This window comes from Paralichthys olivaceus, chromosome 4 (genome assembly GCF_024713975.1).
Source record: "Paralichthys olivaceus isolate ysfri-2021 chromosome 4, ASM2471397v2, whole genome shotgun sequence".
NCBI classification, from domain to species: Eukaryota; Metazoa; Chordata; class Actinopteri; order Pleuronectiformes; family Paralichthyidae; genus Paralichthys; species Paralichthys olivaceus.
The window spans coordinates 24,782,383-24,800,596 of NC_091096.1; the positions used below are offsets into that span (position 1 = coordinate 24,782,383).

General features: G+C 39.0%; 1 protein-coding gene and 1 long non-coding RNA gene across 7 annotated transcripts; one reads left to right on the forward strand and one right to left on the reverse strand.

The window, feature by feature from the left end:
* Window positions 1-664: 664 nt before the first annotated feature.
* Window positions 665-3,008, reverse strand: LOC138407517 (uncharacterized). Its single transcript, XR_011240952.1, has 2 exons — window positions 2,626-3,008; window positions 665-1,979 (listed from the first exon to the last, which is right to left on the reverse strand). It is a non-coding gene; the product is annotated as an uncharacterized lncRNA (long non-coding RNA).
* Window positions 2,285-17,991, forward strand: rabl6b (RAB, member RAS oncogene family-like 6b). 6 transcript variants are annotated; one of them, XM_069524324.1, is made up of 18 exons: window positions 2,318-2,492; window positions 3,944-4,338; window positions 4,448-4,582; window positions 4,702-4,716; window positions 4,940-4,987; window positions 5,137-5,166; window positions 5,542-5,594; window positions 5,793-5,881; window positions 8,207-8,347; window positions 9,328-9,433; window positions 9,664-9,767; window positions 10,321-10,700; window positions 11,851-12,004; window positions 12,189-12,392; window positions 13,116-13,377; window positions 13,740-13,926; window positions 14,314-14,369; window positions 14,451-17,991. In XM_069524324.1, exons 2-18 carry the CDS (start codon window positions 4,209-4,211, stop codon window positions 14,646-14,648), a joined length of 2,292 nt encoding a protein of 763 aa, XP_069380425.1. In that variant the 5' UTR covers window positions 2,318-2,492; window positions 3,944-4,208; the 3' UTR covers window positions 14,649-17,991. The 6 variants fall into 6 exon arrangements, with proteins under 6 accessions (XP_019949551.1, XP_019949550.1, XP_069380425.1 ...); XM_020093991.2 differs by lacking the exon at window positions 4,702-4,716 and having other exon boundaries at window positions 2,313-2,492; XM_069524325.1 differs by lacking the exon at window positions 4,702-4,716 and having other exon boundaries at window positions 2,318-2,548.
* Window positions 17,992-18,214: the final 223 nt, after the last annotated feature.

An 18,214-nucleotide genomic window follows, 5' to 3' on the forward strand; every position in this document is an offset into this window, starting at 1 on the left:
CACTTGGTTTTAAATTGCTTGTATCAAAAATGCTATACAAATTAAGATTATATTGATTGATTGATTATAACATCTACATTTTTGTTACTGTCATGATACAACATCAAAGTTTTTTTATTTATTTCTTGTGAAGGTACACACATATAATCAACCTACTTGTCACAGTAAGTAGTAATTAAGTAAAAGGCAGTTTGACTCTGTCACTCTGGTTCACTCTGTTCAACACCAGGGATTTTTCATTCTGAAATAAGGCGGAACATTGATAGATGGTTCAGTGGGATCGTACTGGACAGAGTGGTGTTTAGCATTGTTGGGGGTGGCTGAGGGGTAGAGCGGTTATCCTCCAACCAGATGATCAGCAGTTCAATCCCAGTCTTCCCCAATTGCATGCAGAAGTGACCTTGGGCAAGATGATGCTGAACCATAGAACAAAAAGTGCTGTTAATAGATGCACTGTGTGAATGGGTGAATGGAAAACTGTACTGTAAAGCACCTTGAGTGGCCATAAAAACTAGAAAAGCTCTATGTAACTACAAACCATTTACTGTGAGCTAATTTAGCAGGGATGTGCTATTTTGTTTGTTTAAAGGATCCCTACTTGTTAATGCAATAGCAACCAGCTAATCGTTCTGGGGTCCACACCTAACATATAGTGCATAACACATCACATGACAAACATTTATTTAATTACATTTATATACATGAATTTACATCACAGCTTGCATTTATATACAATTCGGACCACTGTACGTACATTTGAATAGAAAACCCCAAAAGTCTATGTAAATGATATTGTATTATTTGTGTAGACACCAGATTTATAATATTAAAAAGTATAAACGCTGACCCTGCCACAACCATGATGCTGAGTTCTGTAGTGACTTCCCAGAATTCTTTGAAGGACGTGACTGACAGTTTATCGGACCGATACAAAAGCAGCAGACACAATCCCCGCCCCCTGAACGTTTCCCCTGTTACCGTAATAACCAGACAGAAGAAAAACCGAAGCGCAAAGAAAATCGTGCTTATTCAAAAATAAGAAACACCAACTCAAAGAGAGCAAATGCAAGCAGTGATTTTGAATGGGAATCACATTCGTTTGCATTTCACATTGTGGTTCTTCGTTATGTGTTTCTAATGGCTTGGATTTGCAGTTTAGCTTGACTGGTTTGCATTTCCACATTTTCAGATTTGTTCCCCATCAGAATAAGAATATTTAAGCCCATATGTATCATCGGGAAGCAGACTGTGTTGAATGGACTCCATGAATTGGACCACTGGAGCAGCAGCAAGTTAGCAACACTTAGTATAATCCCGGAAATGTTGTAATTTTATTTTCAAAAAAAAAAGGCTGTGTTTGTTTCTAGTTTCACGATGTGTCCTTCAGAATCTGGATTATGCCAAATAACCATATCAGTCTTAAATGATGGCTGTTTACATGTGCATGTCATGTACCGATGCTCATTAACATGCTCTGTCCCTGTCAAATAAATAAATACACACTGACATTGTGTTTTTTGGAGATGCTGTACAATAAGGTAGATACAATTACCACAATGTCCAGTTAGTAGAAGAAGAAGAAGAAAAAGACATACTTTATTGATCCCCCCCAAGGGGGAAATTCTTTTTACAGTCACACATTTTTATTTATACATGCAGTTTTTAACCCACAATCCCAAACACACACAAAGGGCTCATACTATGAGCTATTGTGTGTGTGTGGGATTGTGGGTTTGTGGGTTACTCACTCTACCATCTATATTTGCATGTCTATAGACATGCAAATATGGAGAGAGATGGTAGAGTGATGGGCAGACCCGGGGAAGCGCCCTGCGAGCAAGTGTTGGGTTTGGTGCCTTGCTCAAGGGCAAGGCCTCTCCAGCTACCAGTCCACCTTCCATACTTTTAGTCCATGCTGGACTTGAACCGGCCACCCTCCTTGTCGCTGTCGTGGAGCTTTTTACTCCATCATATGATCCCTACAAGCAGACAGAGTTCCCGTTATGGAACTTATATAATGAATACATTTTTTATTGTATGACGGAGGTGATCACAGCTGGATACCTGAGAACCTTGCAAACTAAACAAAACACTGAAAATAATATGTCATAGAAAATGTGTGAGATAAACGTCCCCAAAACACCCTGATCAAATACTGTGTGTGTGTGTGTGTGTGTGTGTGTGTGTGTGTGTGTGTGTGTGTGTGTGTGTGTGTGTGTGTGTGTGTGTGTGTGTGTGTGTGTGTGTGTGAGGGGATCGTGATCTCGTTGGCTCTGAAACACTTGCTTTATTGTGAAAGTGTTTACGGAAGTGAAGCGTCTCTGTGTGACGCTCCACGGAGGATCGGGAGCTGCTCTCTGTTGCAGAGGAATGTCGCTGCTGTGTGTGTGTGTGCGCGCGTGTGTGTCGGGACCACAGACTGGATGGAGGTCTGACAGACGCTTCTGAGTAGAAGATGTCGGGATTGCAGTTTGCTGTCACGCCAGAGAACCGTGAGTAGCTGTCGGTGGCGATGATGTCAGCTGGAGGAGCAGACCCGCCGTCAAATGTCAGTGAGCGTAGAGGAGGAAGCTAAGCTAATATCTGCTGGGCAGCTAGCTAAAGAGAGCCGAAGGATAACGTTACCTTTTCAGCAGGGCAGGTCACTCACCGGGCTGCCTCGTCTCTGTTAGAAGCCTGTGTCGACCTTGAAGTACCCGTTAGCTGATATGACTCCAGCGTTTTAGTGATTATTGCTTCTGAAATATAGAAACAGCTCTCCTAACTGCGGCTCATAGCATGCGCAGCTAATGCTAGTTGGATAACGTTAAAGGGAAATTTCACAGTGTTGTTGGTCCAGTGTTCCACTCGGCTGGCTTCTCTCTCCGTTTTAAGACAGACACAATGTACAGATGATGCAAACAGGAGACACGTCCCCACGGTGAATAATGTCACATGCTCTGCTGCCCACGTATCTCTAATACGACGCAAATATTTTTCACTTGTCATCATACGAGCCTGTCACACACGAGTCTCTCTGAGAGAAGTACCACCTGACCACATCCTCAGATGTCGCCATAGTTTGTGACAGTCATGCTTGATCAACGTGTTTGAGGCACAGAGCTGAATATCAGATTTTCATTTCGTTCGAAGCGCAAGAACATCGTTTGGCCTCACCTGCAGCAGGAGATCTGAACAGATCCCTGAGACCCATCAGACAAACTGTTCCCTGTCAACTGGGAAACATAAGGGCTTACTCCTTTTGAGTCACATGACAAAGATTAAAACGTGTGATATATGAGAGTGTGCAATTCCTCAATGTAGAGCACCAACCAAACATATTTTAATCATCAATCAGTTACTTTGCAGATTATTTTTATTACAGTTTGGTCAGTGAAATGTGATCCAGCCTCTCCTTAATGCTGTCTTTGTCGGACTGTTGATCCTAAATATTCTCTTTACTATAATGCAAATCATTTGTTTAGTGTGTTTCTAGGTGATGGTAAATAGTTGCATCCATATGGTTTAAAGACTCCTTGAAGTATCTGGCTTTACATTCATATACAGATCAGCAGTATAAACATGTTTTAGTGTTTTCTAATGTACAATTATTTTTGCAGAAAATGTGATGTTCAGCTCTCTGACTCTGTGACATGACAGCATCAGTCTGGAGCTACACAAAATCAAGTAATCGTGGTGTGACTTCCACCTTAGAGAATCAATTTGTCTTTCTCAGTATTTATGAATTGAAATTGCCAGAATATGTGGAACATGTGAGTAAACTAACAGTGTCCTTTTACGTTACCGGATCTGGCATTACATTTTTGGTCACATTTTATTGAAGACATGATGATGTGTTGGCTTATGTGTTTGTTAATATCATGCCCTCGCCCTGAAAGGGAATGGCCTTTGATTCCCAAACATAACATCTATATTTTTTTTATTGTTGTTTTTTTCTTTATAGATGATGCTTATAACAACATGGTAGTTCCTTCCACTGCTGACTGTCAAGCAAGAACAATCGTCCAGGTCTAAGGAAACAGCTGCTTAATTCAGAGACAATACTGAGTAATTCGGCATCAGATTTGCTTCTAAGCATGGACCCTTAAATTCCTCAGCTATCAGCACACACTGGTACTCTATACCGTCAGTTGTGGTGTGACAAATTGTTCGGGGAGTTCCACTTTACTATCGCTCGTTTCTGTACAAGCTTGTGAAGCGTCGTGAAGATGTTTTCTGCGCTGAAGAAGCTGGTGGGATCTGAGCCAGGCCAGCTCAGGGACAAGAATATTCCAGCTGGCCTGCAGTCGATGAACCAAAGTCTGCAGAGGCGCTTCGCCAAGGGGGTTCAGTATAATAGTAAGTAGTAGTTGCAGGCTTCAGCAGTAAAGAATGTCTTTCCCTTTTGTTAATATCAAATTAACTGTCTCCCAAAAATATGAATGAATCATCTTTTTCCCACTCAAAGTGAAAATAGTCATCCGGGGTGATAGAAACACTGGAAAGAGTACTTTATGGCATCGACTGCAGGGCAAGAAGTTTGTGGAGGACTACATACCCACTCAGGAGATCCAAGCCACAAGCATCCATTGGAATTACAAAAGTAAGTTGTAACATGATGTAACATTTGACTTGTTTTATCTCCTCACCACTGCTTTGGTTGCATTTCTATTCTGGTTTGTATTTGACATCCTCTGTTTGTGCGTTGGTGATTTATTCCAGTGGCTCCATATCAAGGTAAAAAGGAGACTGCATTTGGATTTAGCTAACCTATTTTTAGAGTAGGTGTGTATTTGTGTTAGTACGTCCATACCAAGCAAACCTTTTTCCAACACTTATTCTTGTAGATTTATAGTTACTGGATCCTTATTAGTGTCACTTAACAGCCTCTGTGTATTAATGCTTTTACTCTGTGGCCCTAGAACATGAATAATGAAAACACATGTTCTGTTTCTCTCAGCTACTGATGATGTGGTCAAGGTGGAGGTTTGGGACGTGGTGGACAAAGGTGAGTGTGAGACACTTGAGGCTGACCTTGCTTTAAGAAGTAACACCCCTTACTTGTCCACCTGTTTCAGTATTTCATGACATCAAATAGATGCCTTTTTTTTGTCCTCAGTGTTGACGTTGTCTTATGTTTTTTTGCACTCATCTCAGGCCAAAAATATCCTCTTCCTGAAGGTGTAGGTGAGCGCCACTATAGTGTGTAGAAACTAAACTTGATTGTGTGCCGTGGGCTTGCCCTGCCTAGTTTCTCTCTTATCTGAAAGTCAATATTCTCAGGGTTTTACTTTTTCCACGTTTGCTGTGTGGCTACATGCCAGTGCGTCTTTTTTTGCGCTTTGTATATAGAGAGCATAGATGTCTGCACAGTGTGAGCCAGCAGCCAGTATTTAGAGGATAAAGTGTGTTGGAATTAAGCTGAAAGTGGCTTTTTCCATAAGAAAAGCTCTTGTGCTGCTCTGCTTACTCAACTCATCATAAAGTAACCAACAACAAACTAAGCCATGATTGTGATGCTTATTTCTTCACCAGCTCAATTAAATGTAATTCTTCTTTCAGGAAAAGGCAAGAGGCGAGGAGACAACTTGAAACTGGAGAATGAGCCCCAAGAGGTGACTATCACATGACTGTCATGTGTTCAGGCAAAAAAGGCTCACTTAAAGTATGTGGGTCAGTAATGGAATTAACCAAAGAGCCCTTATTGGATCTAAACAATAATATAAGTTGTCAAAACAAAAGTATAATGTTTCCTTGTATGTATTTTGTGATTAATCCAGTTTGCATAATAAGAATATATATCTGTGTTGTAGTCAGATGAGGTGGCCCTGGATGCTGAGTTCCTGGACGTATACAAGAACTGCAATGGAGTCATCATGATGTTTGACATTACCAAGCAGTGGTAAGACTCGTCTGTCTGAACTGTTGTTCCACTACTGTCTCATCAGTGAGCTCTAATGCTACAATATGCATGGACAGATCAGGTTTCAGTGGCTGTGAAGCTCAGAGCCTCCAGTGGTGCGTTGTCTTCAGCTTCAAAGGCAAAACCTTTAAAAGGCATTTCAGCATTCCTATTTTAAGCATCCTGAGGGAACAGGATGAGATTTATCCACTTGCATGTCTTACCACAAGAGACATACGACAATGGTTAATTCAATATATTTGTTTCCATGTGTATTTTACTATATATATTCGGAAATATTTCAATAATTCAGCACATATTCTTTCTGCTATTTCCACTTTGCGATCAATGTTTTTATTGTGAATAAAATGCAATTTGGAGTTTTGGAGGAATAACAGTGAATGAACAATGGAGAAATTGCAATAAATAAAAATACTAGTTTTAAATATATCAAATATCATAACGTGTTGTAAATGATACTGTAAAATACATACATAAATGCACAAGAAAGCAGATAAAGGGGAGACAAATCAATCATACAATGTAGAAAAGAAAGAACGTTTTGGCACTCACTGACATCTTTTGGTAAATAATATCCAAAAAAGTGAAAGCTCTGTCTCGTGATAAAAGAGTGAAGTGACATCTCCTTTTTAGCAGCTGTCGGGCCAGTTAGTACAATGTACCTTTTAAGCTTGGTGATATTAAGCTTGGTCAGATTATTTAAGGCCGGTACAGACACTGGCATGGTCACTGATACTAAGTCATAGACACTGGGATAGTCACTGATACTGAGTCACACAGCCTGGCTGCCATGTTGGCTCATATCTGTGAAACTGGAGGATTGTCCCTTGTGAAGGAAAGTACCAGGGGCCTTTATAGTTGTATAAACTACACAACAGAACACTTGTCATCTACATCCAAGAGAGTTTAAGCAGTATTAGGTGTGATCTGTGTATATACCTTAAATAAATCTATTACTTGTCAAAATTGAAGTAGTTGTAAAAGTTTTTAAATTTGTGAATAACCTTAAATGGTACAAAGGTCTACGGTTAATAAAAAATTCTGTATAAAGGCAGTGTTGGAACCAAGTGTTACTGCAGCCTCTGATACATAATAAGACAATATTGCACTGAAATATAGAGCTGTGTATGTCTACCAGATTTACAATCAATAAAATACAATTCATCTAATGGATGCTTTGTGATGAACTGAACATGAAATGAAAGTAAAGCAGGCAAGTGCAGTGCATTAGTGGGAACTTCCGAAACAGAGCTGCTATTTGCTATGCTATCTGATCAGTAGTTTAAGTGAAAGTTAAAATACTCCTTTTTTATTTCAGCAAATTCCACAGAAACACCTGAATCAAGCATCAATTTATCCAATAACAAGTACTCTGTGTAGCAATGCATGATTCATCAACTGTCACTGTTGTGACTTGTTCCTTTATTACCATGAACACACAGGAAGTGCTTCTGTTAATATCCATCAGCGCACCAAATGTGGATTCATCTGCAGCTGAAAAAAGTCCCTATCAAACTCTTTCCTCCTGTATGAGTAATGTTTGTTATAAATTAGATTTAGTTGGGTCAGAAAAAGCTCCAAACTGCAGAGAAGTCAGAAAGTACTGAATGACAGAGAGTTATCTACAACAAGGAAAATGCATCTACAACCTCATATTCTGTATTAACAGTGCTGACAAGACACAATAGAGCACAATAGAGTCCTAGAAGGGTAAATTATCTTTTTATAATCTTAACAGTGAATACTGGAGACCTAGATGCTGTAAATGTACGACATTGAGGCCCCTGGAACCCTAGAGTCACAATTTAAGCCCAAAGACCCATAAATTTTGCCCTCATTTATTTTAACGTTGCGACATTCAGCAGCAGCAGGACGATAACATCCACGCTGGCCGAACTGGTAAATTATTTATCAATGGACTGTGTATAACTGAATAGGCATTTCAGCTGTTTAAACCTCTTCCTTGCTTCTCTGAAATGTTCCTTGTGAACCATTTCTTTCTGAAACTTGACAACTTGTGTTGTATTTTTTGTAATAACAGAACCACACTAACTTTGTGTTTAAATTTGTGTTTATAGCAGCTTTTTCATTTTTTGATATGTGATAGAAAACATCTTTAACAGTCTTTGTTAAATAAATAATATATAAAAGTCTCTAACTTGACCATCTCAAATAATTTGTAAATAGCAAAAACTTTCAAAAACTTCAAATTTTAATTTAGAGAATTCCTCTTTCCATCCCAACCTCCACTGAAGTATTTCATGTTCATTTAAGTCTCAATGTATTGATTTTTTTCAATTGCAGGACATTTAACTACATCCTGAGGGAACTGCCCAAAGTACCCACCCATGTGCCGGTGTGTGTTTTGGGAAACCACAGGGACATGGGCGAGCATCGTGTCATCCTCCCTGATGATATAAGGGACCTGATTGCTGGACTGAACAGGTAAAAATCAGCACTCGGCTAATTCTTGCCTCATTTTCTTTTAGGGATAGAAACAAACTCTCTGTGATGGTTAATGTTGAAGTTTCACCGGCCTGATAATGGCGTTGGAATCAGATTCATGTAGCTGTTGAAATAATGCACAGTCATTTTTTATACAACCTAAATGACAATTCTATCAATTTGTTTTATATGGTCCCTGCAGGCTCCATCTGCATTTCATTATGCGATGATGCATTGACAAGCAGGGGTGGCACAAATACATTTTAGAGAATGACAGCAACAAGGAGAAAATGATGGAGACTCACAGAAAAGTATTTGATTATTAGAAATTCGAGATGAGGGGACACATTTATCCAACTGTAACTAGAAAAAAACTGCTCACATTTTATGACTGTTGTTGAGATGTCCTCAACTTATTATGCTTTCAGTGGAAAATTCTGATTTTGTGTTGACGTTTTTTCCTTATCCACACACAATTCTTCTTCTTACAAGTTTCCTCAAATTAGCAGAAACAATTGACAGACAGATACCTTCCTAGATCTGTAAGAAGTCCTTCAGGAGCATTGAACAATTGGCTGGCTCTCCCTGGCTCCTCCACTCTGTGCAGAGCTATACTAATCAATATATTTGTAATAATAATGATATTACGCTGTGTATGTTACATGGGGTCATTTATAGTGACAATCTAACAGACAATTCTCACCAAGTATGAAGGTGCATCTCTAGGTGTGGGATATATTAGACAGGAAGTCTCGTAACCAACTTGACTGCTAGAAAAATAGGCAGCTTTAAAGACTTTGATAAGAACCAAACCATCATGTTTAGACTTCTGGGTCAAATATTATGCCAACCATTTTATTCTTAATATACTCAAAATCATTAATAGGACATGGAGGCCACATACAGTACAAATATACTTTCACAGTTTTGACATCTATATAACTAATGACGAGTTAACTATTTATACTTGTGTTTTACAGACCAATGGGATCCTCTTATATCCACTATGCTGAGTCGTCTATGAAGAATGGCTTTGGCTTGAAATACCTGCACAGATTTTTCAACATCCCCTTCTTGCAGCTACAGGTTTTTTTTCTTTCTCTTATTTTGCTATTGTCATTTGTATCATGATCATTTCATTACTAGTTTTTCAACACTCAACTGGTATGGATGGAATATTTACATGCTTCTGTAATTAAGACAGTACAGTTCTGTAAACGGGGCAAAATGATAATGGGATGAGCAAACAGTGTGAATATGAAGGCTTCATCTCCACTCTGTGCCCAGGTATTCATGGAATGTGTGTATGTTTACAGAGAGAGACCCTCCTGAGGCAGCTGGAGACCAACCAGCTGGACATGGACGCCACCCTGGAGGAGCTCTGTGTCCAGCAGGAGACTGAGGACCAAAACTATGAGATGTACGATCTGTTTTCTGTTTTTCTGCCAGCTTACTGCCGCATGCAGCCCCTTCTGGGACACCATGTCTTTACTTTGCAGTTTGTGGTGCACACCAGTTAGTAAATTGTTCTGGTTGGAACTCAGGGCTCCATTCTGCTTGAAACACACACACATAGCTGTGCTTACATCCAGCTTCTAAAAGTTTTGATCAGGTTTCCTTTAAGTTTTGATTCTCTTTGTGACAAAAAGGTATTTTTTTTATCTTAAGAATTAATTTGTGCAGTTATTGTTCTTGGCCCTCAGACAACTTTGGCTCTGAGTTTCAAACATATTAAGGTGGTAGTGTAAGCACGAATCCTCATTTATTTGTTTAGTCAGTGGTGAGTCAACAAAATAATTTTACCAATGGACAACTTCAATCTTCTGTTTTTATAGATTTGTTAAGTTATATGCCAGATGCTTTGTATTTCTTAGTATGGCAAATTAAGCTGATCATGCTGTCCTCTATCCCTAACTTAAGATATTATTGCAGTTGAATCAGTTTGTCAACCACTCTTGCTTTGATTTCCACAGTTTCCTTGAGAACTTGGAGACTCGCAGTAAGAACTATGGCTCTCCTGGTCCAGCCAACGGTTCCTCCTCAGGCTCCCAGTCCCCCATCGTTCCTCCCAGTGGTGCCTCCACTGGCAGCTCCAGCCCCAGCACCCCTCAGCCCCCCATCCCCTCCCAAGTGCTCCCACAGTCACCGTCTGTGTCAGTGTCCTCTCCTCCACCTCCCACAGCGGTGGTTAGCGCAGCAGCTTCACCAACTGCTGAGGTAAAACCATCAGCTCAGTCTCCCGAACATCAACAGTCCTCAGCAGCATCTAGTGCATTGTCCTCCCAGAAACGTGGCTTCATCTCTCGCTGGTTTGGTTCATCACCTGCTGCTGATGCTCCTGTTCCTGCGTCAGGTGAATGTCCTCCTCTCATAACTAACACAGTCATATGTCAAACATCTAACTAGCAGCAGAGATACAATGTGTGCTGCTATTGAAATAATTGATAAAAGCCATAAGTTCCTTTTAAATACCATAAAACAGTAAGATGTATTGCCACCACAGCATGATTTTAAATTGAAAGGGATTAGCATCGCTGCATCTATAAGTCTGATTCCCTGCCACCCACAACTAGGAGCTAGAGCTGTTCCATAGACTTGCATATACATTATTTCAAATCATTTTGCGTCTCAAAACTGAGAAACTCATTTAGGTATGAGATGAGGGTTTGAAAAGAATCTCTGTTTCGGATCCTCGTCTCTCCTCAGCAGCTTCTCCTCGTCTCTCTCCACGAGCCAATCAAAAGATTATCAGGAGGGACAAAAGAGTAAATGTTAAATGTATGTATGTATTCTATAAGATAGTTTGTTGAGTAAAGACTATATTAATATGCTTTAAAGTGACACAGCACTAGTAAACTATGGGGCTGTAAGTAACTTTCCTAAAAAATTTTAATTGGCCAATTTATTATTCACACTTCACACTAGCATTGAACAATCACAGATTTAGGCAGTGGCCCAACTGACTAAACCAGGTTTTAATTGGTACTTACCAAAACACTAAAAGAGATTCAAGGTCCCAAATCCAGAGGGGCATCCAAAATGATTCCGATTTTTATAGATTGTTATGCTTAGATGGGTAAAAGTAGCAAAGGGATTCTAGGCAAAATTTCCTAGAGGAATACCACAACAAATCCTGCAAGGGGAATAATTTATAAGGATGAACATAACTGAGGAGGGGACACTATATGTCTGTAAAAGTTGATTTAATTCTTAATATAACAGAAAATGTGTGGATTTGTACAAGTGGATTATGCCAACATTTTATAGCATTGTTTACATACTCAGCCTTTAGGGGAGAAAGTGCAGCAGTTAATATCAAGGATTTAATATTGTTGGGTCATTTTTCTCACGACGTCTTCAAAACACGGATTGCACCTCATCCAAGACCTCGTGATTTATCCTACACTTAGATTTCCAAAGTGGGGACTTGTGATGGGAGCTTTGAATTGGTTTGAATTGATTCTATTGCTACTCACATTCATTTGGCTCTATGTTTTCTTCAGAGGACCCTGCTGCACCAGTGTGTCCTGCTAAGGTTCAGAGTGTGGATGATTTTGTGCCAGATGAAAGACTGGACAGGAGTTTCCTTGAGGACAGCCTGCCCTCGAAAAACAAGGGGCCTCAACCTGCACCAGCTCGAGCTGTGGACAGTGACAGGTGAGATGTTTGTTAGTAGTTAATCCTCTGAAAGGAAGCTTTTGTCCATTTCATCCGGTTGTATAAATCTTGAAATGAATTAAGTGTTAGCTTGTATCATGATGAAAATAATCAATAGTTATTTTCAGTTGGGTATGATTGATGATATTGTTGAAAAGAGCAGTTATCTTGTACTTTGTTCCAGTGATGGTGAAGGCAGAGGAAACCCCATGGTGTCTGGTTTCCAGGATGAGCTTGATCCTGATGACACTGAGCCCAGTCTTCCTCAGCCTAAGACCCTACCCCCCAGTAAAGATATCACTCTAACCAGTGACGAGGAGGAGGGAGTACCAGCAGCCCTCACCATCACACAGGACCAAGACCTGGACAGTGAACCTGACCTGAAGGCGTAAGTCTTTAAAAACCAAGACCACCCAGGGGATTACTGCTACTTGTTAATTGATAATGGGTGGATGTATGATACAAAGTTATTTACAAAGAAAAACAGACAAAGCAAAAAGAAGATGAGCATAAAGAGTAATAGAAATCAAAGAAATAGAAAAGAACTGTATTGGTTTCAGAATAATTTCTTAATAATTTGAAATAATTTCTAAAGCAATCTGTATAGAACGGAGACAGGGTTATTAAGAATACGACATTTCTGTCTCCAGATTATATAATCTCTCTGTTTCTCACCCCTATTTTATTAACTCTAAATTCACAACTGCATGAGCACGTCCTGCCAGAGATAAGATATCCACTTCAGAATAATAATTGATTCAATTCATTATTCAACTTAATCATAACAACAATTTATTTAGCTTTGTTTTAACTGTACTGAACTATTATGTAAAATATTTCTACATTGGCCTGACGCCTACTGACTTCAATTGTCAATAATTACAGATTTTTGTCATTAACATGCCTGTAAGACAGAGGCAATGGGTTTATATCATAATTATTCTAGCATGGTGTCTAATTAAGAATCCCCCAGCCCTTCTGTAAACCCTAGTAGAATTGAATGCCGTGCATTTAGATCTGCCACATATAGTTGTGTAAAGGACAATGTAACATGTTGAGTTGTAGTTAATATGTGAGTATAAAAATGTTTATATCTCAAATGCTTTTCCAGGCCTGTGATTCATATCACAAAACCAAAGGTGGCATCTAAAGCTCCAGAGCCCAGAGGTCAGACCACAGCGCCCATCTCCCTCACTTTAATCCCAGCAACAGAGCAGCCGGCCCGACACCAAGGCAAGAAGAAGGCAAACACACCCAAGGCTGAAGACTCTGACACAGACCCCGAGGCTCCTGTCGCCCAGCAAATGCTCTCTTTCATCATGGATGACCCCGACTTTGAGTCTGAAGCATCAGACACACCAAAAATAGCAACGGTAAAGTAGAGCAAATTCACGATGAAAGCATATTTACTCTGAGGTTCACTAAGCTCACTCGCTTTTTACATTTTAACATGTTTTTATTTGTATCTATATTGTATGTAAAGCACTTGCATTTCTTACATGAAAGGTGCTGCACAAGAAAAATGTATTATTATTATTACTGCTGAGCTTTGATTGAGTATTACTTAATTTGCCATTAGGTTCAATTCACAACATGATAGAAAACAGACAGAATGCACACAGACACAGCGACTAGTGCAATTGCATTTCTGCCACACTGCCACATCCGATGCCTTTTTATTTTCCTCTAATTTCTATATGTAATAGTAAATTTTTTACTGCCCTGTTCTTCGCAGGATGCATTTCCAATCAGGGATGAGCTCCTGTCCGACCTCTCTGATGATGACATGCAGATAGCCAAAGTGCCAGAACCTCTGAAGCCCACTGTGATCTCCTTTAAACAAAAGGACGATACCGATCTGTTTGGCCTCGGCATCCAAGAGGAGGCTCCGGCAGTAAAGGACAGCAGCGAGGAACAGGAAGGCAAGTCATGAAATATACTTCATTCACACTAGAATTCACATAATAGCTGTTTCTTTTGTTTAGTTAATTATATGTATATGTGGGAATCTTTGGGAAACGCACAATTCTATGTGATTCTAATTCTTGACATCATGACTCTCGATTCATAATTAATTCTTTGTTCAAGTGGCATCTGATGCTCATCCACAATTAATACAACTATAGTTACATAGGTTCCTATTATATTATATATTAATATTTTTGTTAATATTTTGTCTTTTGAAAAATGTACTTGAACATATTCCTTTTCAGACCCAATAACATATTTTACATGATTAGAAATGGACTAAATCCAATATTGATGGCTTAATTTATACATCACACTGGATGTATCTGTTTCTCTTTCAGAGAAAGAAAGCAAATACTCAAAAGAGAAGAAGAAAAAGAAGAAGAAGAGCAAAGAGGTAAAGTGGTTTTTGCTCATATTAAACTATAAGCAGTCATGTATGATGTCGTTGCAGCAAATTCTGTCCTTCCTCTTTCAGGAGGATGATAAATCCAAGAAGAAACACAAACACAAGAAAAAGGAAAAAGACGATGCTGCTGCAGAAGATGACAAAGAGAAAGAGAAAAAGAAAAAGAAACCCCGGACCAAGAAAACAGAAGTGGATGAACTGGAGGACTTTCTGGGCGGAGGAGCAGGATTGATTAAAAGAGATGACGGAGATTATGAAGAACTATAAAAGTTTTATTAGGAAATGGAGCCACTGAACAGCAACGAGGGACATGGTTATTTAAAAACTCCTGGTTCCTTGACTTGTATGTGCATAAAGCAGCATCTCCAAGCCATACGCAATACGCAAGGCTACCATCAACACCCAGGTAAAATCAAGGACTCTGGTACCTGTATGTTCCTTCTGACTGATTTTCCTCATCTGCACATCTGCTGTCACTTCCATTCTAACCAGTAAGAAAAAGCAAGGACGCCCATAAGTACGGTAGTGAGCTGTGGCGTAAAAATTAATAATTTGTTCTTTTTACTTTAACATGATTGAATATGTTGGGTTTAATATTTTTCTTTGATTTGATGCGTTCTCCAAGTGATCCACTCCAAATTAGCTGCTGTAAATAAGGTTGTCATTGTGTCTTAGTGTTTGTGTGGTTGGCGTAATAATTGAGAGCATGCTCAAAGTGATGACTGACTCCTTAGAGACTCCATATTGTTCATTATTTTTTTCTATTTCCTGTTTGTTGGCTGAAATGGGTTTAAGCAGTTCTTTAGTCTAGTCTCTCTAAATATGAGCAGTGAAGAAGAGTCCAGAGTGATTTGATATGAGAATCTTGTTGATTACTAACAGAGGAAATGACTTCTCCTCTTTGTTCACACTAAGCCGGCTCCATTTTTTTCTCTCCTTTGCTCCTTTGTCCACACTAAACCCATTTTTATCCAAAAGATTTGCTTTCTCAAACATTTGATTAATCTTGAGACATCTGAGTGTAGACTGACGTGCTGTGGCTGTGTGGTAAAGAAGTCAAGAAGACACATTTCACTTGCCTTTATCTCTGTGATGACCTTTTTTTAATTGACACAGATTGTCAGAAGGCTGCTTGGTCGGACTTTCTCATGGTAATAGTGATTGCACTAACTTTTAGGGTGAGCAGAACAGGAAATACCATCAGGTACTTTTTACAAACCACGATCAATTCACTGTTTACATTCAGAAAATAAAAATCCACAAAAACGAGGTGAATCATGAGCTCAGTTCTATTTACTTCCATTTACGGCTGGCATTCAAGTAGATATCCTATCTCCTATAGCCAAGGAGGTTGTTTTTCGTCTGAATTTGTTTGTTTGTCTGTTGGTTAGCAGGATTACACAAAAACTACTGGATGGTGGAAGGATGTGGCATGGGTTAGGAGAGAAGGCATTACATTTTGGTGTTGAACAGGGACAAGATCCCAGGTTTTTTTTCCGATTAAACTTTAAAGTTACAAGATGCAGGATTTTTCAACTTTATCATAGATTTGTTCGAGAATAATTCATGCATTTTAATGGACACATTAAAGACATGTTCAGGGGACTGATATCTATAAGCGTGTGCGATTTGGTGCAGATCCAAATTTGAATTTGGTTTCATTAGGAGACTTTTGGGCCCTGATGGATGTATGTGCTCTACTGTGTGTCAGTCTACTTTTGTATTGGCCAGACTGTATGTGGCGGTGGTCAGGCTCAGACTGTTAGTGGATCTCAGTCAGGCACTGTCATGTTTCCATGATGTCTCAGTGTGAATGGAGATGTTTTACAAAAGCCCTAACGTGGACAGCATTTTAGAAATTAGCTGGCTTAGTGTGGATCTAGTGAAACTAATAACAGTCTCTAGCCCAGCGTTGGCCTTTGTCACCACCTGAAGCTTCTTTGGCTGCTACGAACTATCTTCCTGCCCTGCGCCCTGCCCTCCTCTTTGCCACGCTAAACAGGCTACATATTCTACAAGTCCTCTTCATGTTTTCTGCTGTTGCCTTGATGGAGGTTACTACAAAGGACTGGTGTGCCGCTCTCCTCATGAACCATTATTAAGTGTTCTTAATGTAAACGGTTTGGTTATTGGTGGGGTTAAGAATGTCCTAAAGCCTTTTTATTTGCTGAACAGAATCTGTCCTCCTGTTGTAAGATTGCAGTGAATCACTACGTGTGTTTGTCTTTTTCTTTACTTTTGTTTGATTCTCAGCAGACAATAACAACAACACCATTCTTCTAAACAAAGTATTATTTTTCTGTAAGTGCAACATTTCCAAAACACTCATGTCATTGTTTTATTCTTGTGTTATTTATTGCTTTGGCTTTGTTGTTGTTCTGACATGTCAGTTTTGTTTGTGTGATTTGTTCTGTCATCAACGGTCGAAAACATCATGTAGCTTTTTTTATGGCGTACCCTTGTTCACATTTGTGAACCTTGTCTTGTAAAACATTCTCCAGCGGTTTGTCTCCAGTGCTTTTGGGAGGAAAAATACAGTGATATGAACTTCTGCTCTTCTCGTGTGTAACTTCTTTTGTCCAGACGCCTCAAACCGTGGCTGAGACGGAGATTACGTTTAGTATCTTCCATGAACTGCATCACCAAAATGTTTCAAATGAGTAAAGCATTCTTGCACCTAAGAAAAATAATGTGTATTTTTAGACCTGTTTTGACAAGTGACAGATTTCATACATTTTCCATCTCCCATACACATGGTTACACTGTTGGTTTACAAAGAAATAATGTTTGATATTCCAAAGTTGAAACTATGCAGCATTGATCCTGAATACTGTACGCTGTTTGTTTGTTTGTTTTTTTCGGGGGGGGGGGGTTGGTTTGTCATGTGATTGAGGATAAATGCTGATAGCAGTTTCAAGCTAAGCATGACACTTAAATGTACAGTAAAAAGAGAATGTATAAAGTATATAAATATATATTCGAAGAGCTTTGTTCCAAATGTTGTCTACACCATGCGGGAACATTGTCCCTGAAATCTTATCAAATGATTTTAACAGGAAAGTTCCAGAAGGGACGTGATAATAAAATCATGTTAACTAAAGTAATAATTCACTAATATTATACACTCAGTTGTCAGTTTGCACATGTCTATATAACTACAACTTTTGCAGTCTTAATGGACTTTATAGTGATGAGTTTGTGTGGATATATAAAGAGGTGATGATTCAACTGTAGAATAATATCAGTAATCAGTTTGTGAGATGCTGTTGAACTACATTGTATTATGCTGACAGGTATTCCTATATTATTATATCCATTATATAGTAATGAAGTGACACAGCAGCACCGATTACATCCTCTTAAAATGATATCTTCATGGAGGAATGTTGTGTTAGACTGTTAGTTTTAGCAAGGTGTTGCTAATAAACTGCCAGCTGAGTGTATATTAGAAATACTACATTTTGGATATTGTTTTCTGCATGGATGTATGATATTTAGGAATGAAATTCTTCATTTAATTTTCACCCCATGACATTTCTCATCTTTACACTGTGTGTCAGTTTGCTCATGTTTGGTTTGTCCAATAAATGCAAACTTATTTCTTCATAAAGGCTTTTTCATGTGTCGGTTATTTAAAATACTTTCACCTTCAAGAGGATTTTGGGAAAAAGAGATGCTGCGTTCTTATTCCGAGCTCTCATCCTACAGACAGTGTCATCGTGTTTGATATTTATATATTTATATGTATATTTATCAATAGATTGTAAAGGTGATATTTTTTCCAAATATAATGTGTGATAACACTTTGAAACATGTATGGTATGAATCTATAT

Coding starts and splice junctions, on each gene's coding strand:
- rabl6b (XM_069524324.1), top strand. CDS start 4,209: ATGTTTTCTGCGCTGAAGAAGCTGGTGGGATCTGAGCCAGGCCAGCTC. Junction 9,768..10,320: donor GAGGACCAAAACTATGAGAT/GTACGATCTGTT, acceptor TGATTTCCACAG/TTTCCTTGAGAACTTGGAGA. Junction 10,701..11,850: donor TGCTCCTGTTCCTGCGTCAG/GTGAATGTCCTC, acceptor TGTTTTCTTCAG/AGGACCCTGCTGCACCAGTG.